At 43.8% G+C, this 25,373-nt stretch overlaps 1 protein-coding gene across 1 annotated transcript in view; it reads left to right on the forward strand.

Moving 5' to 3' along the window:
- Positions 1 to 25,373, forward strand: part of PNPLA8 (patatin like phospholipase domain containing 8) — a 51,064-nt gene that overhangs the window by 10,217 nt on the left and 15,474 nt on the right. Inside the window, exons 5-7 of the mRNA XM_056847248.1 lie at positions 1,314 to 1,485; positions 4,881 to 4,938; positions 20,258 to 20,452. Coding sequence (XP_056703226.1) covers positions 1,314 to 1,485; positions 4,881 to 4,938; positions 20,258 to 20,452 — 425 coding nt within the window. The remainder of the gene's footprint in view (positions 1 to 1,313; positions 1,486 to 4,880; positions 4,939 to 20,257; positions 20,453 to 25,373) is intronic.

Here is a 25,373-nt window from a genome sequence, read left to right on the forward strand (position 1 = left end):
ACTAACTTTTTCTCCTGCCTGTTGTCCTTCAACTTATTTTGAGGTCTGGTCTGCCGTTTTTAGTACTAATGTTCAGATTTATGGTGCCGTTGTCTTGTGTTTTCTAGTGACTTGTTCCAGTTCCATTTTCTTGCCACTAATACCTATTGTGAACATCCCTCATGAGTGCTAGAAATACCATTTTTGTGCTACAAAGTAAGGAATGCCTATACTTTAGAATGCCCAATTCTGCGGATTGGCTATTTTTCTTTTTAAAGGTAAAGTTCCCCTGTGCAAGCACCGAGTCATTCCTGACCCATAGGGTGACGTCACATCCCGACGTTTACGAGGCAGACTTTTGTTTACGGGGTGGTTTGCCAGTGACTTCCCCAGTCATCTTCCCTTTACCCCCAGCAAGCTGGGTACTCATTTTACCGACCTCGGAAGGATGGAAGGCTGAGTCAGCCTTGAGCTGGCTACCTGAAACCAACTTCCGTCGAACTCAGGTCGTGAGCAGAGCTTAGACTGCAGTACTGCAGCTTACCACTCTGCGCCATGGGGCTCTATTTTTCTTTAATGAGAGTTATTTCTGAGTATAAAAAAACAATCCAAGTTACTTCTGCCTCCTTTCCCTGGCATGTTACCTAGTTTTGTTCCATGCTCGAAATGGAGCATAGGCTAGGAAAAGTTTTCAATCCTCCAGTGCTTTCATTTGTAAAAGAAATCAAAATGGGGGAGGGAGTTGGTTGCTCTTCAGACTGGTATAATTTGGGCAACAATAATGTACTAACAGGGATCTGTAAATGCCTTGCTGTCAGTTTCCTGAAATTTGTTCATGTATGGACAACAAATCATTCATTGTCATTTTTTTTTCTCTTGCCCACTAGGTGGTGCTATAAAGGAATGGCTAACCATAAATCAGTTGCATTAGTATGCCACAAAAGGTTCCTTTTTTTCAAAGCTGTGACTTTCTTTACATCTTTCAAAAATACTTGCTTTCAATGATAATATCACTTTTATTGCATTAATATGTAAAAAATCCTTTCTCATTAACAAAATTTAGTACCTGTATTTACCAAAAAGAAGATGACCCTGACTGTAAGACAGTCCCCCTTAAAAAAGTTATACACAAGCCTGGTGAAGCTTAATTCTTGTTAATATTGACAAAACTGGCTATAAATTTATTCATATAACTCTGATTTGATTTTCTTTAAATATGACTGTTATTTTTATTAAATAGTAATCACTATATTATACAAAGTGTTGGTGAAACTCTTGTGTGTTTACCCATCTGGTTGTCATATAACCAGCTTCAAATATGTAAATATTTCCAGGTGCTATATTAGCATTTATGTTGGGGATATTCCATATTCCACTGGACGAGTGTGAAGAACTTTATCGCAAACTAGGAACTGATGTGTTCAAGCAAAATGTCATTGTTGGGACCGTTAAAATGGGCTGGAGCCATGCATTTTATGACAGTGAAAGCTGGGAGAAAATGCTTAAGTAAGTTAAACCTACCTAAATATTAGTAACATATTGTTGCTGTTTACCTCCTTCTATGTGGTTTCAGAATATAAAACAAAGATCATAAGTTATGCATTCCCATGATCTAAGGATCTGCATGACATTACTAATGCTGGGGCACAGTGTTAGAGAGCCAGCATGGTATAGCGGTTAAGAGCAGTGAACTCTAATCTGGTTTGATTCCCCACTCCTCCACATGAAGCCTGCTGGGTGACCTTAGGATAGTCACAGTTCTCTCAGAACTCTCTCAGCCCCACCTACCTAACAAGCTGTCTGTTGTGGGGAGAGGAAGGGACGGCGATTGTAAGCCGATTTGAGACTCCTTAAAGGTAGAGAAAAGCAAAGTATAAAAACCTACTTTACTAGAAAATATTAGTAGCATTGTAGTGACATGGCAAAGTTGCAAATGGATATGTGACAGTACCACCATTGTGTTCGTGTTGCTGCCCAGCTATTTGAAAACTCCAGTATTTTTCTGTTTGAAGGAATAAAATGAGCTGGGGAACTTTTCTTTTTGTTGATATTCTGTCTATTCCATACCTTTGTGCATAATTCATGTTGTCACTGTAGGTCTTGTGAATCACCCACTGAGCAATTTTGCTGTTAGAATTTCAGTTGTAGCACTTTCCCCTGTGAATACTCATCTTTCCAAATGATAGATCAGAACAATTTCTTGTCATTGCTATTTTTCCTAAAAGGAAGCAAAACCTGTAATGTTGTAGAAGAAAATAATATCTTACTGAAACAGTTTCAAGAGACAACAATTACATTTTCATTCATTTGTTTTTTAGTCAATAAGAACTTGAGAAGTATCAGTTATCACATTTGAAAATATGTTTGATTCAGCAGACAACTTTCTCTTTTCTTTCTGGAAAAAACAGTATTTGAAAAATGTTTCTCTTAATCAGCTTATATGTAATGCAGATCATACATGGTTTTTAAGGTAATAGTCAAATAGTGGGTTGATGTAACTTTCTCTTTGCAACTGTAGACCCCCACAATGCACCCAACACTATCCCTGGAGGTCCCTTACACTGGTGGCGGAAGGGTGCGGCAATGTTTTGGAGAGACACCGTGTATCACAACTGGTTGCCCTCTCCAGAGCCCCAGCCTTGTTATAACGTAACCGAGTCAGGTCAAATAACTCAAACCACCTTTTAAATGAAAAGGTTTATTACGAAATAAAAAGTCAAAATGTATTAAAATGCGAGTACAGTAATCTTAAAGGCACACTGACAAAGAAAATAACAAAGTCTTTCTAAATATACTTACAACTCTACTACATAGCTGAGGTTCCTTACGCTTAAGCTAAGCTGGTTCAGGCCTTGGTTTCTTGCATTGCTGTAGTTGAGCAGAATAATGTGCTAAAGCAGTTCAGATAATGAGATAGTTAACATAGAGTGAGCATGGCTAAACTTATGGCAATTTGGATCCTGGTCAGATGAACCATGACTTCCAATCAGAAACGGTGGTTCAAAGAAATCTCAAGATGGTTCAGGCCGGACTGGGCCCTAGGAGTGAAGAATGAGATCATTCCCCCCTCCCAACTTCCCACAGATGATACTAGCTTCCAATTAGGCTGGTATGTTGGCTCGGCCTTTATCGGGTCTTATCTGCCTGGTAACAGGCTGCAGGTGCATCTTGTTATCCATGGTCTCTGCTTGGCCTCCACATTACAAGACAGCAGTTTCTAGGCATTCAAAATGGAGAATAGTGATGCTAAGCTAAAAGCTAACACAAAATGGCTTTTCCTGTCTTCACACCGTGGGCTACAACAGGAAGCAGGGATTAGGAAAAATCCTTTCTCTTCTCACTATCACTCACTACACCCCTCTATAACACTGCTACCATGTTTAGGGGATCCCAGGTACAGAGCATGACACAATGAGTGGGGGGGGGGTCAATCATAAGCCTCCCCTTCTATTGGTGGAAGTGCCCTTACACTAACAGAAAGCAACAATAAGATCCAACCCAATATTTATGTATTTATTTACTTTATTTGTAGCCCAGCCTCTCCCATTAATGAGATTACACAGGCTTTGTCCATATTTTCAGGTGCTGGATCATCCCATGTGTGACTTCTTCTCATCTTACTCATGCAGTCACCCACATATATAGATTGATACTCAGCAGCATCTCCAAGTAAACTAATTTCAGCTGTATTTTGAAATTTATAATCCCACCTTTCTCCCAGTTGCTTGTAAGAAAGGTGAGCTTATAAATGTTTTAAATAAAACATCTTGGGGCTGTGTGGCTAAGGGGAAGGTTTTGTAGCAGCCCATACCTCCTGATGATCTCTCTCGGCGGCTTCATATAGAAATTAAGTAGCATGGGGGATAAGATCGAACCCTGCGCCACCCCACAGGTCAACAGCCATGGGGCAGAGCAGGAATCTCCCAACACTATCTCCTGAGACTGCCCCTCCCCTGACAGAATTCAAATTTTATTCCTGGTACTGAGAGGCAGCTCAGTAGGATACTACGGTCGATAGTATTGAAGGCCTCAGAGATCCAGCAGAACTAGCAGCGTCGCATTCCCCATCTCTATTCCAAATACTGGCCTGAAGTGAGATTGAAATGAGTCCAGAAAATCAGTCCCTTCCCAAAAAAAAAAAAAAACAACACCCTGGAACTGAGGCGACAAACCACTCTAGCACCTTGCCCAAGAATTGGAGACTGGCTGGAAACTTTCTAACATACTAGTAGGGCTCAGGGGCGGGTTTTTTCAAAACAGGTCTAATGTGTTTTGTCTACTCTAACTGGCAGTGGTTCTCCAGGAATTCAGGTAGAGGTCACATTTTAACTAGAGATGATGGGGACTGAGCCTGGAACTTTCTGAATACAAAGCAGATGTTCTACTACTGAGCCCTGGTCTTTCCCTTGAGGCTTTGATGTATTGCAATGGGTGTTAAAAATTGTGTACTTCTAACATTCACCCACAAGCTTAGGCCAGTAAATACTTTGAGCAACAGAAGTGTTCTGCTGAGAACTTTCAATTGTACAGCCATTGAGGCAAAGTCCACACATCAGCCAAGGCTGAGCATGCAGAGCGCTACTTAGATCATTGACTCTACTGCCAATTACCTATTTGGAGATAGAAGGGAGAAATTGCGGGGGGGGGGAGTGCTTTGAATGCAGCCCTTGCCAGCTCTACCCACACCTAGATAGCTGACTAGTATGCTGCACTCACAGGCAATCTGCTGCCCATACAAATGGCACCTGTTGGCTGTTGCTGTTCCTCATCCCACATAGAAATGTGTGTTCTTAGCTAGCTCAGAGTAACTGTATTTCCTTTGAAATAAAATGTAAGGAACAAGGTAAGACATATGGCTTGTTCAAAGATATTTAAAGTTACATTTTTCTCGATTTCTCTAGAGACCGAATGGGATCAGATGTTATGATTGAAACGGCAAGAAATCAGAGGTGTCCCAAGGTGAGTGCACATTTTCAATTTTTACTGTCTTGCAAGCAGATAAGATAATGGGTAGCTCCAACCAGCTTTTCTGCTGGTGAGAAAGAAAGGAAGGGTTCCTTGATTAGCAGAAAAGGTTATGCTGGGAATCATACAATCCAGATGCACAAAAGCCATGCGGCATGGAGGCTGTAGCAAAGGGGAAGGAGGAATAAAAGCTTTTTATTTTAAAAGCTTCAAATGCCCATTTTAAACACTCTTTCTCAGGACCCTGAAACTTCAGTTTGTCCCTAGTGATGTTGCAGTGTATTTAATTTTTCATTTCATACCATCAAAACTGAGAGTTACTTGACTATTCTAGATTTGCAACCACTAGCACCTTAGAGACCAACAAGATTTTTTGGGATATAAGCTTTCAAGAGTTAAAGCTCCCTTCTTTAGAGAGCTTTGACTCTCAAAAGCTTATATTTCAAAAATCTTGGTCTCTAAGGTACTACTGGACTTGAATCTAGCTCTTCTACTGCAGACCAACGCAGCTACCCTTCTGAAACTTGACTATTCTAAGGTGCTTTGTTCAGATTATTGGTGGGAAACAGGAGCCGGGGCAGGGGATCCCCTGTCCCCACTAGCTTGTTGGTAACCCTGGATTGGTATTGTGGATTAATAAAGTGTAGATAGTGCCACATTCTCCTTCATAGATCAGTCTTGCAGCTTGGAAGTGTTCCTGGATCCAGTATTTCTGGATGTCCTTGTATAAGCTTTTGCTAGGAATTTTGTACTGCTTCTGTCTAGTCACCAATTGCATCCATTTTGGAGAGTGGAGGATCTAGCCCTTGTTGGGCATGTCTGCCTTTTTCCATTTAAAGACTCTGTAGTGTACTATAGGGCTGTTGATTTGGTTCGGCCCGAACTGAAAAACAGCCGAATTTCTCCTGATTCTGTGGTTTTTAGTTCGGGACGAACTGAACTCAAAAATGGCGGACAACCGGGGAGCCGAATTCAGTGAGTTCGGGAGTTCACGAATAAATCCGGCCAATTCGGGGCCGTCAGTAAGCAGCATAACCGTCAGTAAGCAGCATTCTCCTCCCCCAGCCAATCGGTGGCCAAGCTGGGTCTTCTTCTGGCCAATCAGTCAGGATTGAGTACTGGAGGAATCAGCTGATGTGCGGCCCGGCCTGTCAGGCTGTTATCTCAGTTTCTATGTTGCCTCTGTTCCTTTGCTGAACTGTCCAGACCTCAAGGACAGCTCCACATACCAAAGCCTGGGAAAGTGTGCTCTGTTTAGGCTTTGGTGATGCTTTGTAATCTCCCGCTGTTTTCAAGCCTTATATTGCCAACTAGCTAGCAAGACACTCATAGCTGTCATTTTATCTTCTGTGCACTGTATTGCCTATTTGACCAGTAAAAGCCATCTGCTTGGATTCTAAATGTCTCTGTGGTGATTTCTGGTTCTTTGGGTCAAGAGCTCACATTATGACAGCTATCTTCTTCATCACCCTTTTCATCAGTCAGGCTGGAGCCCAGGAGGGTTCGCCTGCCACTCGGATGGGAGCTAAGACAAAGCTCTCCGAGTGAGTTTACCGTGCCTGGAGCCCCGTGTGGCTCGCCTGCCGCTCGGATGGGTGCTACGGCAGAGCTCTCCGAGTGAGCCCGGTCCCGGTGGATCTGTTCCCCGGAGCAGGAGCTCTGGAAGGGTCTCCTCCTTGATACCTTCCTTTGGGGAAGCCCTAGACTACGTTCATCGGGCAGAAGTGGAACATAGCCGCCTGACTGGACTTGTAAGGACGTAGCGTGGAGGCCAGCGCCCGCCACGACCTCCTAGTGTCAGATTGTCTAGTGGAGGATGCTCAACTGGCCCGGTTGTGCGGAGCCGGGTTAAAAGTACTGGCAAAACGGATGGTTGCGCTCCTCCACGGAATGGCCTCGACCACCGCTTCAATGGCCGGGATTGCTAAGCTGTCAACCCCCGTCTTTGGCGTCAACGCAGCGACCTTAGCGGTTCAGGTCCTGCCGCAACTGGATCTTCCGGATCAAGCCGGCTCTATGTCGGCATGGGAGCAGGGAGCTCTGCCACTAGTGACCACGACCCTGACCACCAAACTTGAAACGGATCAAGTTTTAGCGGATCGTAAGGGAACCAAAGAGGACTTGCACTATGAGGAAACTCTCTGGACTGCAAACTTCCGAATCAGCCAGCCCCGTCGCTTAGGTGATGCGGGCAAGGATATGTTTTTGCTCCGACAGCACAATCGGGAACACATAGACCGGGTGGCCCACTTGCAGGGTCAAATGCACGTTTTGCTTCACGACAATGACTGCTTGCAGCAGATACAAGCCGACCCGGATGGCTCGGCCCCAGCTCCACAACCAGGGTCTCCGGATCAGGCTCAACCGCAGCAACCTGCGGCACCTCTGGGCGGAACGCCCATGTTGCCAGTAACTCTAGCAGTGCCTGTGGCGCCAGGGGACCCCAGAGCTCCCGTCCTGCCACCCCCAGGAAGTCCAGGGGTCCCGTTGCTTGGATCTACACCAGCACCCGTACTACCTCCAGTTCCATGGAGACCACCCAAACTGAAGATCTCTTTTGCCGACTCGGCAGAGATACTACCTTGTCAGCGACCCAAGGTGAGGGGAGACCAAAAGCCTCCCCCCGAAGTCTCCGTTCCCTGCCCGCAGAGATCAGCACGGCCCCCTCGAGATCGCGAATCCCGATTCCAAAGGGGAGCTTGCCTCGTTTGCGGCGCGATGAACCACTTTGTTTCAGCATGTCCTCAACGCCTGAACTCCCTCGACCGAATGCATTGCCCCGAGCTCGGGGACGACCTCAACGCAGAGGCACCGCGGCCACCCGCAGTACAGCACCGGGACGGCCCACACCCTCTGCACTTCCTACTTCTGCAGACCCCTCCGGGTCCTGGATTACAAGTGCCCCATTGGGGGACAATTCTCCGTCTTCGGACAGGGATCCTCCCTGGGATACCCTAGCGTTAACCCTGGACTCGCTTCCTGACCTTTCACAAAACCGGGGAAGGTCTCAACGCGGAGGCGCTGCGACCGCCCGCAGTACAACGCCAGGTCGGTTCACACCCTCTGCACTTCTGTTCAGAGACTCTCCCGATCTTCCTGTTTCTACAGACCCCTCCGGGTCTCGGATTATAAGTGCCCCAGTGGGGGACAATTCTCCATCTTCGGACAGGGATCATCTCCAGAATACCCCAGTGCTAAACCTGGACTCGCCTCTTGACCTGTCTAATAACCGGTCACAGTCTGCGGTGAATGGAACGTCCCCGCAGACCCCCGCAGTTTCTCCTGTAAAACCTACGAAACCGACGAAGGTGAAAGAAGTAGAAAGTACGGTGTATGTGGACGCAGTGTTACAACACTATAAAGGGGGTCCCCAACTGCCTGTCAAGGCACTTATTGACTCCGGTTGCGCTCGCACTCTCATCAATGAAGCCACATTTGCAGCACTCAAAGTCAAGTCCGAGGCTTTACCAGCCCCCGTCCATTTTGGCCAAATGGATGGGAGCCATTTCAAAGGGGGCCCAGTTGATCATCGCACTATAGGGGTGGCGATGGGAATTGGCTCCCACTGGGAGCAAATAGACTTTACCATAGCCCCTATCCGATTTGAAGTAGTCCTGGGAATTAACTGGATTAAAGGTCATAGTCCCAGTATAGACTGGGACACGAACACGATCTCCTTTGCCAACCCCAAATGCGACCAGCACCGACAGCAAGTTGCGGTGCTGTCTCCACCCGCTTCGGCATTAATCTCCGAAGTCCCATCACCGCCATCCCTCCCTGATGTATACCAGGACTTTGCTGATGTCTTCAACATTAAAGAATGTGATGCCTTACCCCCCCACCGGGCCACTGACTGTGCAATTGAAGTGGTAAAGGACTGCACACTAACCAAGAGTAAAATTTACCCTATGAGCGCTTCCGAGCGCACTGTACTACGAGACTTTTTGGACAAAAACCTTGCCAGAGGGTTCATTCGCCCATCGAATGCCCCAAACTCAGCCCCTGCATTTTTCGTCCGAAAAAAGGAGGGTGACCTTCGCCTATGCATTGACTTCAGAAAACTCAATGCAGTTACTCAAGCCAACGCCTATCCTATACCACTAATATCAGATATTTTGGGGCAGTTGCAGGAGGGTCGTATATTCTCCAAGTTGGACTTAGTAGAAGCCTACTACCGGGTCCGCATCCGCGAAGGAGACGAGCCCCTCACTGCTTTCTCTAGCTGTTTTGGAATGTTTGGATTCCTCGTGATGCCTTTCGGGTTGAAAGGGGCCCCGGGGGTCTTCATGCAACTCATCAACGAAATCCTCCATGATTTGCTGTATTGCGGGGTGGTGGTTTATTTGGATGACATTCTTATTTATTCAAAAACCATGGATGAGCATGTAGTTCTGGTCCGAGAAGTTCTGCAGTGCCTGCGCAATCACCAACTCTTTGCAAAGTTGGCTAAATGCGAATTTCATCAGAGCAAAATAACGTTCTTAGGATACATAATCTCCCACCATGGCCTTAGCATGGACCCTACCAAGGTCCAATCCGTTCTCGATTGGACCCCTCCTACCAACCGCAAACAAGTGCAACAATTTCTAGGTTTTGCTAATTTCTATCGCAGGTTCATCCCTAACTTCGCCCAAGTGGCGCTACCCATTACCGACCTGCTGAAAACCAAGGGTAAAGAAAACTCGGCTACTTTACCCTCTGCTAAAATACTGTGGACTGATAAATGCCAAACCGCTTTTGTAGCCCTCAAACGCCTCTTCACTTCGGAACCCGTGCTACGGCACCCAGACCCGAATCGAATGTTCATTGTGCAAGTCGATGCCTCCGACATGGCTATGGGAGGGGCTCTTCTTCAAAAAGGACCGGATGGTCTCCTTCACCCTTGCGCTTACTTCTCGAAGAAGTTTGCGCACTCCCAATTGAACTGGCCCATTTGGGAGAAAGAGGCATCGGCCGTTCACCATGCACTTACTCTATGGCGACAATTCCTGGAGGGGTCTAAAGTCCCCTTTGAAGTTTGGACCGATCACAAAAATCTAGCTGCCCTCACGGGGTCCCATAAATTGTCCGGAAAACAGCAGCGTTGGGCAGAATTCTTTGCTCAGTTTCGTTTCGTCCTGAAGCATGTCCCTGGGAAACAAAACGTTCTCGCAGATGCTCTCTCCCGGTTACCTCAATACCCGGCGAAACTCGATCGGCCAACAAACTCTTTATTTACACCCGCACAAAGAGAAGCCCTGCCTGTACTAGCTGTACAAACTCGATCCCAGATGCTGCCGCAACAGAAGCACGCAATAACCGGAGCGCAAGCTCCTCCAGCCCTACCGGCTGCCCAGCCGCCTCCGCAACCGAAACTCATGATGGCCGGCGCTCCCGCTCCTCCAGCTCCACCGGCCGCCCTGCCGCCTGCAGTCTGCACACCACCGCAAGTAAGCGCTTCCCCCTCGTCAACCCCCATGACTGCTCCTGATGCCACTATGACCAAGGGGGGGGGCCCCCATCTCCGAATCCTTCTTAAAGTCCCTTCGGGAACAATGCCTTATGGAACGCTCAGATCAAACCCTGCCTCCTGGTGTAATCGAACAAGGAGGCTCTTGGTACAAAGACTCGAAATTGTATGTGCCCAAAGCGCTCCGAAAAGACGTTTTACACTTGGCTCATGGAGTAAAGACAGCTGGACACTTTGGGTTCCTGAAAACCCTTCACCTGTTGCGCAGACAATTTTGGTGGGGGGGAATGCGTTCTGACATTGACTCTTTTATTCGCAGCTGTCCTGTTTGCGCCACAGTGAAACGTTCTCAAGGCAAGCCCCCAGGCCTACTGCAACCACTTGAAATACCCAACAGACCCTGGGAAGTGATTGCTATGGATTTTATGACGGATCTCCCTCTCAGCGGGGGAAAAACTGTATTATGGGTTATCACTGACTTATTTTCTAAGCAAATACATTTGGTTCCATGTGCGGGGATCCCCTCCGCTCAGAAGTTGGCCCGCCTCTTCTGTCACATGTCTTTAGACTACATTCGTTTCCGCGCAAAATAATCTGCGACCGCGGAAGTAGTTTCGTTGCCAAGTTTTGGAAAGCTTTTCTCAAATTGGTGGGGGTGGAACAGGGGTTATCTAGTGCATACCATCCCCAAACGGATGGTCAAACCGAACGTGTCAATGCTGTACTTGAATGTTATTTGCGCTGTTATGTCAACTACCACCAAGATGACTGGGTAGAACTGTTGCCTTTTGCAGAATATGCTTACAATAATGCTGTACATCAGTCCACAGGCTTCAGCCCGTTTTATGCGGTGTATGGACAGGACTTCGGTCCTATCACCCCGATAGAAGGTTTGGAGGGGGAGGGGGATGCCGACATTGCCTCTTGGGCACACACCCTCCGTACCACATGGCCCTGGCTGGTTAGCAACCTTGACCGAGCCAAGCGCAAATACAAGGCGCAGGCCGACAAGCATCGTTCCCCCGGGGGGGACCCGCAAGTGGGTAACCTGGTATACCTTTCCACAAAAAACCAGCGTTCCACCCGTCCGTGCCATAAGCTCAATGCTAAGTACATTGGCCCATTTCCCATCATTCGCATCATAAATCCTGTCACGGTGGAACTGTCTCTCCCCAAAACCCTGAGGCGTGTGCACCCCGTTTTCCATATCAGCCTTCTAAAACCCCATGTTGCTTCCCCGCAATGGCACCCGGAGCCGCCTCCTAAACAGCCCATAATGGTGGGGGGGGAAAGAACATTTCGAAGTCTCTAAAATCCTGGATTCCCGCATACACCATGGAGTCTTGCAATACTTGGTCCGCTGGAAACACTTCCCCCCTGCCTATGACGAATGGGTTCGCGCACGGGATGTCTCCGCCCCCAAACTCGTCAACGCCTTTCACATTGCCTACCCAGACAGACCAGCCCCCTTGCAGAATGGGAGGGGGCCTTAAGGGGAGCAGGATGTCAGGCTGTTATCTCAGTTTCTATGTTGCCTCTGTTCCTTTGCTGAACCGTCCAGACCTCAAGGACAGCTCCACATACCAAAGCCTGGGAAAGTGTGCTCTGTTTAGGCTTTGGTGATGCTTTGTAATCTCCCGCTGTTTTCAAGCCTTATATTGCCAACTAGCTAGCAAGACACTCATAGCTGTCATTTTATCTTCTGTGCACTGTATTGCCTATTTGACCAGTAAAAGCCATCTGCTTGGATTCTAAATGTCTCTGTGGTGATTTCTGGTTCTTTGGGTCAAGCGCTCACACGGCCCGGGAGAGAGAGAGAGAGAGGGAAATCCTTGTGTGTGTGTGTGGGGGGGGGGTGCTTGTGCACATTCGCTCCTTTCTGTGGCTGCAGGGGGCGTATTTTTGGGGTACAGACCCCAAACTTTCAGCAGAGATTCAGACAAGCCTTTTAAAGAGACCACCCAAGTTTTGTAAACATTGGGTCAGGGGGTCCCGAGATATGGGCTCCCCCCTTTTTTCTTTCCATGGCTGCAGGGGGCACATTTTGGGGGGTACAGACCCCAAACTTTGAGTGGAGCTTCAGATGAGCCTTCTTAAGATACCCCCCCAAGTTTTGTAAACATTGGGTCAGGGGGTCTCGAGATATGGGCTCCCCCCCTTTTCCCTCCCCCCTTTTCCATTTCCGTGGCTGCAGGGGGCGCTTTTTTGGGGATACAGCCCCCAAACTTTCAGTATAGCTTCAGACGATCCTTCTTAAGATACCACCCAAGTTTTGTAAAGATGGGTTCAGTGGGGGCAGAAATATCGGCTCCCCCCCATTTCTCTTTCCGTGGTTGCAGGGGGCGCATTTTTTGGGGTGCAGATCCCAAACTTTGAGTGGAGCTTCAGACAAGCCTTCTTAAGAGACCACCCAAGTTTTGTAAACATTGGGTCAGGGAGTCCTGAGATATGGGCTTTCCCCTTTCCCCTTTCCCCTATTGGGATGAATGGATCAGCCGATCCTGTATTCATCTCCAGAGCAAAATGTCTCGTGCCTAAATGGAATCATCTTGGATTACCCAGTCCTCCCCAGCCCCTCCTGATGGAACAGAAGACAGCCACAGTAAGACCCCTTTGGGGGCTTTAATCTATAATTTTTCTCCTGTGTGTGTGTGTGGGGGGGGGAAGCAGAGTCTGTGTGTGTGGGGGGAGGGAGCAGTTTCTGTGGGTGGGGGGGGAAGCCAAAGGGGGCTTTTGCCGGTTCTGCCTGGGGTGTGTGTTCCCCCTCGAGTCTCTCTCTCCCTGGTTTGAGTGGGGGGGGGTTCAGTTGTTTGTCTTAAGATTGGTTAGGTCTATTTGGATGCTTGCTCAAAACTGGTTTTCAAATGGTGACTTAAAGAATGCATTTGACTTCTCAGCTGTTTGTCGGGGCTGGGAGCTTTGTGCGTGGGCGGCAAGCTCTGCTCAGAGATGCACATTAAGGGTGGGGGGGACCCCTTTCGGGGCCCATATCTCAGCCCCCCCTGACCCAATCTTTACAAAACTTGGGGGGTCTTTCAAGAAACGTCCTTTGAAGCTCCTCTGAAAGTTTGGGACCTCTACCCCCAAAAATGCCCCCCCAGAGCCGCGGAAAGGCGTGGTTGTGTTTTTAATGGCTTTATTCGGCCGAATTTTTTCTCCGAACTTTGAATTCCCGCCGAATTGCACGGACCCGAAGCGGGGGAGTTCGGACTTTGGCATATCCCAAATCTAAACGGGCTGAATTCAGCCGAATCCGAACTATACCGAATTTTTTTTAATTCAACAGCCCTAGTGTACTACATAGACGTGCCCTTGTAGACATTTCAGAAACTTCAGTTGGTCCAGACACAAGCTCATGTAGTATCTATTTTTATGAACTTTAGTGGTTATGACTTAACTTCCAAGGCAAATTTAAGGCCCTAGTTTAAAAATACTAAGTGACGAAACTGCTTTAAGGGAGGACCTTCTCCGATATATCACTGCCACCACTGACCAGGGTAAGATTTGCCTCATTGATAAATATATTTTAATATTGGTACTGATACTGTAGAATCCTGCTGCCATGGAGATCCACCAGACCTGTCATAGTTGTACTTATTAAAAGATTGGCAAATTGGAACTGGTTTTGTCTAATTAGAACTGCGGTTAATATGCTGCATATATGGCTTCTAATTAAAGTTTTTTTTATATTTCACTATTGTAAGCTGGTTTTATAAGTGTAGAAGAAATAGCATTATGTTTCATTGTTAATTGGCTGTACTAAAAAGTTCATCTTATTGAATGCAAGGTTTCCACAGAGCTATCTTGACATAATACAGTGCATGTACATGATCGTTCCAAACATCAGTCAAGATAGGATTCTTGCAGTATTGCGTCAAATACTGAGTAGTGTTAGGTTGTGTTGGCACCATTCAAAACTACTCATTTGTGTCTTTTATATTCAAATAATACAAATGGAAACGTGTTTCAGCATACAAGAATGTTTGGTTTTGTGAAGGTACAGATTTTTTTAATTGAAGTGTTAATTATGAGTGGGCAACTGACAAACAGTACAGCAGTAGCATAAATGCTGGTTTTAGATCACTGAGGAATACTTTTATGAACCAAGGCATCTCTGTGAAATAAGATACAAATAGTAATATAGATCCACTGATTTGCTAAGACTAATTTTGATAGTATTAGTCACTTTATATGTATCACTGTGTAAAAGCCTTCGCACTTTCTAGTTCTTGTTCTTATTAGTAAATGTTGCATGGTAGAAATATACAGATTGTGGGCCCATGAGGCATTGTGCCAGAGGAGGAGCAGTTCAGGAATCTCGCCTACACCTTCCAGAATTCTCTAAACTCCTGGGAATATGAACTGACAGATCTCTTCTCACACTTTCCCCATGTTCCCTTTAACTGACTCTCTGGTTCCCAATATTTTGTCTATTTGGGAGCCTATTCAGTCCTCAGAAGGTTGTTTTAGCTTTACGTCCAGCCAATTTACGAAGTCATTTTTTCTGCATACCTGGGAATCCCTAAGTATGTAGCGATCCCCACCTTGTCTGAGGCTGACCCAGTTCAGCAACATTGACATTTTGTACTGAGGCCAGCCAGCTTACTACTGGATATAGTGATTCACCCCAACTGGAATTCCTGAAGCTTGCCTATTGTTTGATGTTAATCTCCCACTATCCTGGTATGATTAATTCTACTAGAATCTTTCCTGGTTATAAAAGAAGCCCTTTTCAACAGGAAACAATGAGCGTGCTTTAGTGATTACTGTTAGGAGTTAATGTATTTAAATATGTCTAAAAGTGGGAGAGATTCATTCTGCTTACTAATTTTTGGGTTATACAGCAATTTGGTTTCGTATTCCACTACAGCATTACTTCCCCCCCCCTTATGTATGAGAACAAAAGGCTTGTATTTAGCTAAGAATTTCTAACACAAAGCTACTGAGTAGTTTGCAAATTTATCATCGCTTTCTAAAAGAAATTCAACATGCTTCTGTCTATGGAATAGTTGTAAGATAATTACCTATCGTACAATTTCTGACAGCTGTAGGTACATATTTTAATGTTCCACCTCCCATTTTATGTAAAGCCTCCCAACTGTGAGATGAAAGAATATGAAACAAAATCTTCCAGATGTCATCCACTGAGCTGGATGCTTTCTGACAGTATTCTGGTTTTACCTTCCCTTGCTTTCCTCTAGTCCAAGAAGGAAGCACTGTTTTAGTAATTCTTCAGCTGATGTCTCCGGGAGGGCTTTGAAAAGCTTCCTAGGATCCAAAGCAAGAGGGCAAAAGAGAATTAAATGGCTTTAAAGGTTGGTGATGGCTGTGAGAGCCACAAGGACAACAAAAAAAGCTAAGAAATAGTTAGAATTGTGTGTGTAAAGTGCCATTAAGTCACAGCCAACTTATGGCAATGCCAGCAAGGGGCTTTCAAAGCAGGTGAGAAGCAGAGGTGGTTTGCTGCCTTCCTCTGCAGAGTCTTCTTCGGAGGTCTCCCTTTCAAGCATCGACCCTGCTTAGCTTCCAGTATCTGACAAGTTCAGGCTATATACTATGCCATCTTCCCTCCAATTAGAATTACTGTCCACTAAATTTAACTCTATATACTGCAGTTTAACAGCAAAGGCCTATCAGTGATCTTAACTGGAAATCTGGGTTCTTGATTTATGCCAAGCTTTATCTTCAGAGAATAATTTGTTGCTTCCTCTTAAAATGTTAAGTTCCTAAATCCTGAGAACTTGATGTTATCAGAACAATTTTATCATTCTATTTTACTATGATCTGGGACACTGAGCCAGTGTGGTGTAGTGATTAGAATGTCAGTGTCAAGCTAGAATTTAGGAGGCCCAGTTTTGAATCCTTACTCTGCCATGGAAGTTTTCTGGGTGACCTTGAGCCAGTCACACACTTTCAGCCTAACCTACCTCATGGGGCTATTATGAGGGTAAAATGGAGAACACTGTAAGCTGTTTTAGGTCCCAGTTTTGGAGAAAGTCAGGGCATAAATCAAGTAAATGTAACAGAAACAGAAATGGCTGCGCCGATGAATCACCATGGGCACCCTTTGCAGCAACAAGGCTGGCTCCAGAGGAAAGGGGATCTCCACGGGGGCAAATTTTTCCTCTTCGTCCCCTTTGTGTGGCTGGACATTCCTCGCCCGCCCCTTCTAACTTTGCAGCCTATTGCTGCGTTCAGGGCGAGCAAAATAATGTGCTGGTGTCGGGGGCTGATGACGCAGGTGCCCCTGTGTCACTCTGCCCCCATCGCCAATTTAAAGCCAGTGCACCCCGGCCAGCCGGCCTGTTGGTGTCTGCCGATGTTGAATCCCACCCACCCTCCCTCTATTTGTGGTTTGTTCTTGCTTTTCTTTCATCACAGCTTAGGCAGTTTTTGGCATTGGGACAGATCCAGTTTGGGGAAGATGCCCCGGCGTGCCTGCCTTCCCCCATTTGGGGACCCCCTTATGGGGTCTTTGGATGGAGTATATAATCAATGCCCAGCTTGGGGGCTGTTTGTAGCTCCACTCCCAGGTGGCATAGGTTCCACTCAGATTTATGTCCTGTGGAGCCACTTATACGCCACTCCGGTTGCTACCCCAACAGGAGGGTTGGGGTCGGTTTATTGATCTATTGGTCTATCGATCTATTAGATAACAGGGTGGTCAGCTGATGTTGAGGATCTGCTCCCTATGCCTCGCCAATGCTCCATCTGTTGTAATCAATAAAGCTGTGTCCTTTGTTAACTCAATAAATCATTGTCTGTGTATTTATTTATTTTTATAAAAAATATTTTTATAACTCAACAAAAACAAATCAATTACAATAATAAAAATAAAAAATACAAAAGAGTATCAATTATATAATCTACTTAATATGATCTACATTACAAGATTATAGATTTCAAAATACCCTTTTGACCCTCCACCCTCTATAAAAAAGTGACCCATCACCAGACTTCCGGAGAAGTGTCTAAACAGTTTAAAGATTACTCTATTAACAATAATATGAAAAAAAGTAAAACTAATTTCTATAATTCACTAACTAAATTAGTAATATCCATTTTTGCCAGTTTATCCCAATATGTGATGGCCTTCATCCATGTTTTTTTGAATTCTTCCATATCTTTTCTGTGAAGGAATTCTGTTAATTTGGCCATCCTCATATACATCCACAGTTTCTCTCTCCAGTCCCTAATTGAAGGTTTATTTACTTGCTTCTAAATTTTAGCTATTGCAATTCTTGCAGCAGCAAAACTATATTGACATATAATCCTATCATTTCTATCCATTTTTTCTTGAGGAATCCCCAATAAACAAAATGCAGGATTTCTTTTTACTCTCGTATTAATCAAATTAGGATATAATATTGATTTGGAAATATGGGAACATTTATGGAAAAAAGAATTTACATTTACAATAACTAATGAAATTAGAGAGAATTTGTATAAAATGTTTTACAGATGGTATATAACTCCCGTGATGATAAGTAAAATGAAAAAAGAAGATAAGGGCTTATGTTGGAAATGTGGAAAGGAAAGAGGAACTTTTATGCATGCATGGTGGATATGTAAAAAAATTAAAAGTTTTTGGAAAAAAGTTATAAGAGAAACTAATAGTCTGGGTATTTATTGACCTCCTTTCTGACGGGGCCACTTTGCCCATGGGACTGAAATAATTGGCACAGTTCTGTTATGAACGCGTCCAATGTGCCCATAGTAATTGTCATCATCACCATCAACTTTTAGTCTCGGTAATAAATTGAGAATTTTCAGATTTAAATATCTGACATCCTTTCGTCTGAGGGTCAGGTTTAAATATTGTTTCATATACCAAACGTGGGGTGATAACAGGTTTTAAAATTAAGCCTGGTAGCCCGTAACAAATCCCACATACCTTTCTTTTCCTACACTGATCAACAGAAATAAGAAGCTAAAACACGGGTATGTGTAGGAGATCTGATTGGGATAAGATTAGTGTTCAAGCTCTAGTAATTCTAATGGATGTGATTGATGGCTCAGTTCATAGCTGAAGAAGGGTTATGATGCAAGTAGATAAAAAAACAACTATTCTCTGGCCATAGCCTAGTTTTCATTAATTTATCTGCTATGTATTTTATGTTGGTTCTTGACACAAGGTTTTTGAGGTAGCTAGGTAAGACTACCCAGGAGTCTGTTAACATTGGCGGGGGGGGGGGGGGGTAATGGATTTATTATAATGTGGATATCTTTCAGAGTACTTAGCAGTCATCTTCCAAGTGGAAACTACTGGGCTGTGATTGTAGCTGTGATGAAATGAGGTCTGGCTGTGGCTGTGACTGGATGTAGAGATGCTTTCACCAGCCACTCCCAGTCCTAACACAGAATGGGTTTGATTAAAAATTGAAAAACAGTAACTCTTCTATTGAATAACTCTTCTGTTGATCCTTGCCCGTCCTGGCTGCTAAAATCATGTTAAGGACCGCATCAGCAAACCCTTAGCATCTCCTTTGGGTGGTCCCTGACCTCTAAAATCCTAATGCATTGGTTACTGTATGTCCCATTTTGTTGATTGTATTGACTTACTATCCACCTTGAGTCCTTGTGAGAAAGGCAAACTATAAGTAATGTAAATAAATAAAACTATAAGTAATGTAAATAAATAAAATATTGAGCCATTTTTGTTTGTGAAGAACATTTTCCTTTTTGGTATCAGCAGAGAAAGGACAGAATCCTTTTTCTGAAGTTGTATCTATCAACTCTAATTTAAATAAGGGTTCTTTATCTTCCTTCATTTCACCTAACTGGAACTTCTATTGAACATCAGATGGCCCCAATTTGAATGTATTTTTATAAATCAGACGGAAGTTGATAAATCCTACATCAAATTTTGTTCACTTTTCAAAAATCATTTATGTTCCTATCAAAATCTGGCCAGAATCTCTCATTGTACACAAGTGCAAGGAGTTCTCACCAGCCCCTCAACACCAACTGTCATTTATTAACCAGATCCTCATGTATACTTATTTTGTGTGTATGCAAGAAGATGTTTTAAAACAATATGTTCATTTTAAAAAGGCATCCCATTTAAAACAGAGCTTCTGCCTGAAATGTTGATGAGGTACTGTCAGAATTATACATAATCTCCCTGACATTTTGTGGTTGGCTCAACCTCCTTCAGCAGTCATTTTGTGGTTGTGCCCACTAGAACGACCAAGATGTCCTCAGGCTCAAAAAGGTTTGGTACCCCTGAGTTATGAACTGTGGATCCAGGGACCAATTTGCAGTTCAGTCTTATGGGAAAAGCTGCTTCTTTGAAGCAGGCAGAGCTGATTCAGTGGCTGAAAAGTCTGTGTGAATTTGAATAAATTTGCTCTTGACATGGATCAATTTGAACGGGGAGAACCATAGATTAGTCTCTGGATCTTAATGTATAGCGTAGGAATATTGGTAAGGATGCCCTATCCCTAACCATCTTAAATGGCTATTTTAATGAAGAAAAAATCTGATTATGAAGGAATGTAGATACTTTTTAAAGCTCCAGCAATATACCTCATAAACTACCAAGCCATACATAAGCAAACATGACCAATCGGGGTACCACAAGAGCAGACATCATGAAATTGTCTCAGTATATCTCCCTGTTTACTAAGAGAGTAGTTTGTTGGGCTTGAATTTCATAAAGCCTGAAAATTCTCCTAATCTGCTAAAATATAACACGACATTGGCTTCAGATAGCTTATTGTTTTTAGCTGGAGGAAATAAAATCAGAATGTAGTTGATAAAAAGTGAACTGTACACATTCAGTTTGTCATAAATTAGACTTGTAGGAAAATAGCTGTGATAATCAGACTAATCAGTTTTTTGTGTGTTTCTCTCTGTTGCTAGGTGGCTGCAATTAGCACTATTGTAAGCCGAGGGACACCATTGAAAGCCTTTGTATTTAGAAATTACAATCACCTACCTGGAGTCAAGTCTCACTATCTTGGAAGTTGTCAGTATAAATTATGGCAAGCAATCCGAGCATCATCTGCTGCACCGGGTTACTTCCAGGAGTATGGTCTGGGCAATGACCTTCATCAGGTTAGTTGTAACATTTCCTTTTCATTATTTTGACTTCTGATATACTGTAGCATTCTGAACAACAGAGGATTGAACACTTGCAGAAACCACCATAATAAAATCTAGAAGGAATAAGGGCTGCTTCACACTTTATTATGTTGATGTACAGTGTGGTGTAGTGGTTAACAGTGTCGGACTAGTATCTGGGAGACCTGGGTTCAAATGCCCACTTGTGCCATGGAAGCTTGCTGGGTGACCTTGGGCCAGTCACACACTCTTAGCCTAACCCACAGGGTTGTTGTGGGGATATAGTGGAAGAGAAGAGAATGATGTAAGCTGCCTTGGGGAGAAAGGCAGGGGAGAAATGAAGTAAATAAATTTTAAAAAATCAAATGTCAGTATGTATGTATGACAAAGGCATGTTTTCACTCATATCAATAGCTGGAATATGCACACTAGAGGCTGTTCTCCCTACCGTGAGTTCATACATTAGAAAATTGCAGTGCAATCCCATGCAGAGTTGCGGTGGAGTAACTGCATAAGATAGCCGTGTTGGCCATTTCATAATGTGAAGTAACCTGTGTGTGTGTAAAGTGCCGTCAACCTAGAGAGAATGAATTGTTTGTTTCAACATGTGGCATGCTCAGGAGAAATCTTGGTCAGGAAATCACCAGAACACATGTGATCTGAGTTAATATAACTTACAAAAATGTGCCTATCATACCAGTTGCTCAGAAAAGCATCTAATAGAGGATATTTTGTGAGCATAGGCTACTATGTGAATATAGCTACAGTCTGAGAAAAACAGAAAACACTGTTGTGTCATGATGGTCTTTTTCTGTGTCATGACAGAAAAATGTGAACCTGATTATTATTTAATTGACATTATTTAATGTGAACCTGATTATTACCAAAGGCTGCACATGCATCGTTTTTCAGTTTAAAAATGTGTTGCAGACCTTTTCACATTTGTGTAAACGTTGGAATTAGCTGAAATGCAGTTAGTTGTGTTTATTCAAAAAGGTGACATGTATCTCTGGCACTGTGATGTAGTTGTGCAACTACACAGTTCACTTTGCTGGAAGAAATTTCATCGAAGCATTAGAAGATTTCATCTACTGGAAAGCCCAACTTGAACATGGTACATGAATAGATCATAACTTAGTGGTTTAAGATAGTGATTCCTGAATCTTGTTGTGTGTTAAAAAAACTGCAAAGGCAAGTCATAATTGTAGTTTTGCGCTGTACCAAGAGAAGTTCCACAAAAGCCTGTCACTACCTACAGATCTTGGAAATGTAGATTTCACTTAGGAAGTTCTTGACTCCATTTTTCTTGGGTTTGTATAAGTGTTACAAAGATCTTTCTGTTCACAATAAATCACTTACATGTGTGCAGTTTATCCCTATTTAATACCTATAAGGTATTTTCAGTGCTGAGTCTACAATTTGTATAAGATCTCTGCTGAAAAGGACTGCTTCCTGTATTCTGTACTCCTATCACTTACAAAAAATTCAAGTACGTAATAAATGTACATGTAAATTTTTAGTTGCACGTTTTAGATGTTATGAAGCTCAGTACTTGCCTAAGGCGAGCCCTTTGTTTCTACTATCATCCCTTAAAGTAAGCCAGATAGAACTAGCCATTTCTAGTTGGTTGCATTATTCATTAGTTGGCTTTGTACAATAGCAAGGATGTTCATAGTCCCGAGTCTTCTGATTTCATTAACCCACTAATAACGAAGATATGATATCAAGCAAAGTTCTGCATGTTTCAAAGTATGTTGACAAACCTTAACAGCAAGGAGCCTGCAGTGGGGACTGTGTGCTGGTGCTAATTAATGGATACAAGAGCCCTTTGATATGTGGCATTAAATTCATTGTCTTTGGTTCTGCCTTCCGCCTAATGAGCCAGTTAAATATGCTCATTCTTTGATGTGTGACAGAATTCAGAGCGACTTAGAACTGCTTCAGATTTTCTAATTTGCTACAGGGCAAGCACTTCCTAGTCTTAAAAAAAACACAAGTATACATGTAAATCATATGATGTACATTCTGTTTTCATGTTCTACATCAAAGTGTTGTCCACATAGAAATTTCATAGTACTTGAAGAATTTCAGTTTCTATAGAAACATTTATAAGTCAAATGTTAAATGGTTATTTAACAAAAAGTAGGGAGTTGGAAAACTTATCTGGTAAAATCAACTCAAATGTTTATGGTTACAACTACTATACTAAAGGAACTGAGATGTTTCTGCTTGCAAAAATCTGTCTTTCCCACTTCTTTGGTTTTCTACAGCTGCTTCTCCCACGTGCAACCCCAAAAGCTGCTCTTGAAAGGATGATTGCTTTTTAAGTGGGAAATGTGTGGAAACCGCAGACACCTTTGCAGGAATTAGTTTTGTACTCACACAAGGAACCATTTGAGCCTGCCCGGGGAAATGTTTGTTTCAGAACAGTTCACTTAAAAGCAAACCAAATGATTAAGCCACATGAAATATGGGGTGGGATGACTTAGAATTTTCAGGGAGAGAGTTGGGTGTGCAAACTCTCAGTATATTCAGGATTTCTGCAACTATGGTTGTATTCACAATATGGCAACATGGCTAACTCACAGTAACCTCTTTCATTCAAGCAGCGGTCACTCAAGCAGAGTCTTGAGGTTTAACTTGTATTTTCTTGCACTTATGGGCTTGAGTTTTCAAACCAAGAGGTAATATTGGTGAAGTGGATTTGAGTTCATACAGCAATTCAGTATGGCGCAAAAAACAAGGATGAAAGGCCATGCTGCTTCTTGGTAGAGCTACGGCTATCACAGAGTCATTTCAGGCAGCTATCAGAAGGGATAAACCAGAATACAACCCACCATGAGTCATGCATAATGACCCTCTCAGGACATTTTATCCCATGGCATGTGAGGCAAGTAGATAAAAGTGGGGAAATTCATAGCATCATCTTAAGTTGACTTTCAGTCATGATTAAAAGCAGCAGCTAAAAACACAGATACTGTGGACCACCAAAAAGACAAATAAGTGGGTTCTAGATCAAATCAAGCCCTGGAAACAAAAATGACTAAACTGAGGCTATCGTACTTTGGTCATATTATGAGAAGACAAGAGTCACTGGAAAAGACAATAACGCTAGGAAATGTTGAAGGCAGGAGGAATACACAACATGAGATGGTTTGACTCGATCAGGGAAGTCATGGTCCTCTGTTTGCAAGACCTGAGCAAGGCTGTTAATGATAGGATGTTTTGGAGGTCATTAATTCATAGGGTCGCTATAAGTTGGAAGTGACCTGATGGGCACTTAACACACACAAACACAAAAGCTCTTGTCCAGATCACAACAGGAACTTTACAATTGAAGACAGGCTTTTCTTAAAGACTCTTTGACATATGCAGTTGTGTGTGATCAAAAAAATGTGCCTGCAGTAGCCTCCGCAGAAGTTTTCACAGTAAAGTAGCATAGCAGCAGTTGTCATCAAAAAGCACTAATCCCCCCTTCTCATATGTAGTATTTTAGTGGCATAACGGAATGAGAGTCCTTAATGATGGAGTGACAGATGCTAATCTATCCTAAATTCTTGGCAGAAAAAAATTAATTTGTGATGATGTGTTAACACGTTATGCAGGAAAATATAGATATTCAAGCAGGGGACCTGCAAGGACTTGTGGGAGACATCTCATTTTTTCTTCCCCACTATTTCCTTTTTTCCTTTCCTTGAAAGCCCTCACGCCCTCTCTCCTTACCTCCTACTAGCCAACCTACTTTTTATCTGCCCTGTCTTCAGCTTTTCCTTCCTCCCCTACGCCTGGCAGCCTCTCCACAGGAAAAAACTGGCCATGTTTCACAACATTGGTTGGGCCAAGCTCAATTCTTTGGTGGAGAAACACGCAAGGACTTGTGGAAGGTACCTCATAGTCCTCCATCTCCCCTCCTAACACTATTTCATTTTTCTCTCCTTCTGGCAGCCCCATATCCTCATCTTTCCCTGCTTCCTTTCCCAGCTACCAACAAACCTACCTTCCATTGCCTTCCCATATTCAGCTCTATTTGTTATTTATTTACATAAGAACATAAGAAAAGCCATGCTGAATCAGACCAAGGCCCATCAAGTCCAGCAGTCTGTTCACACAGTGGCCAACCAGGTGCATCTAGGAAGCCCACAAACAAGACAACTGCAGCAGCATTACCCTGCCTGTGTTCCATGTGTAATACAATACACATGCTCCTCTGATCCTGGAGAAAATAGGTATGCATCATGACTAGTATCCAGTTTTACTAGTAGTCATGAATAGCCCTATCTTCCACGTACATGTCCACTCCCCTCTTAAAATCTTCCAAGTTGGTAGCCATCACCACATCCTAGGGCAGGGAGTTCCACAATTTAACTATGTGTTGTGTGAAGAAATACTTCCCTTTATCTGTTTTGAATCTCTCACCCTCCAGCTTCATTTATTCTCTGCATTTCTCCACAGTAGGGGACCAAAGCTGTGTACATCATTCTCCTCTCCTCCACTTTAATCCTCACAATATCCCTGAGGTGTAAATTAGTTTAAGAATGAGTGACTAGCCCAAGGTCACCCATTGAGCACCATGGCAAAGTGGGGCTTTGAACCTGGGTTTTCCAGGTTCCTTCTGAAACTCCAACCATTGTCCCACACTGGCTTTCGTTAGGTGACTACTGTTGACCTGTCGCAAGCAGCCAGGCCTGGATGAGTCATACAAGTAGTGTGGTAGCTAGTTGCCCAGTGGTTGCGTCTGGCCCAGGTTCTGATGCACTTGCCCTTGCAGCCAAAACAGTCCTAGCAATGGCACTCCCCTTCCCACTGCCTTTTACTGACAAAAATCAAGGCTTAAGGCCCATGGTTGACTAGCAAGAGCCCCTGAGGGCTCTTTCATTTCTGAAAGCTACAGGTGCTCCTTCTATCATTTTAAAGG

Source organism: Euleptes europaea, chromosome 3 (genome assembly GCF_029931775.1).
Source record: "Euleptes europaea isolate rEulEur1 chromosome 3, rEulEur1.hap1, whole genome shotgun sequence".
In the NCBI taxonomy this organism is placed as follows: Eukaryota; Metazoa; Chordata; class Lepidosauria; order Squamata; family Sphaerodactylidae; genus Euleptes; species Euleptes europaea.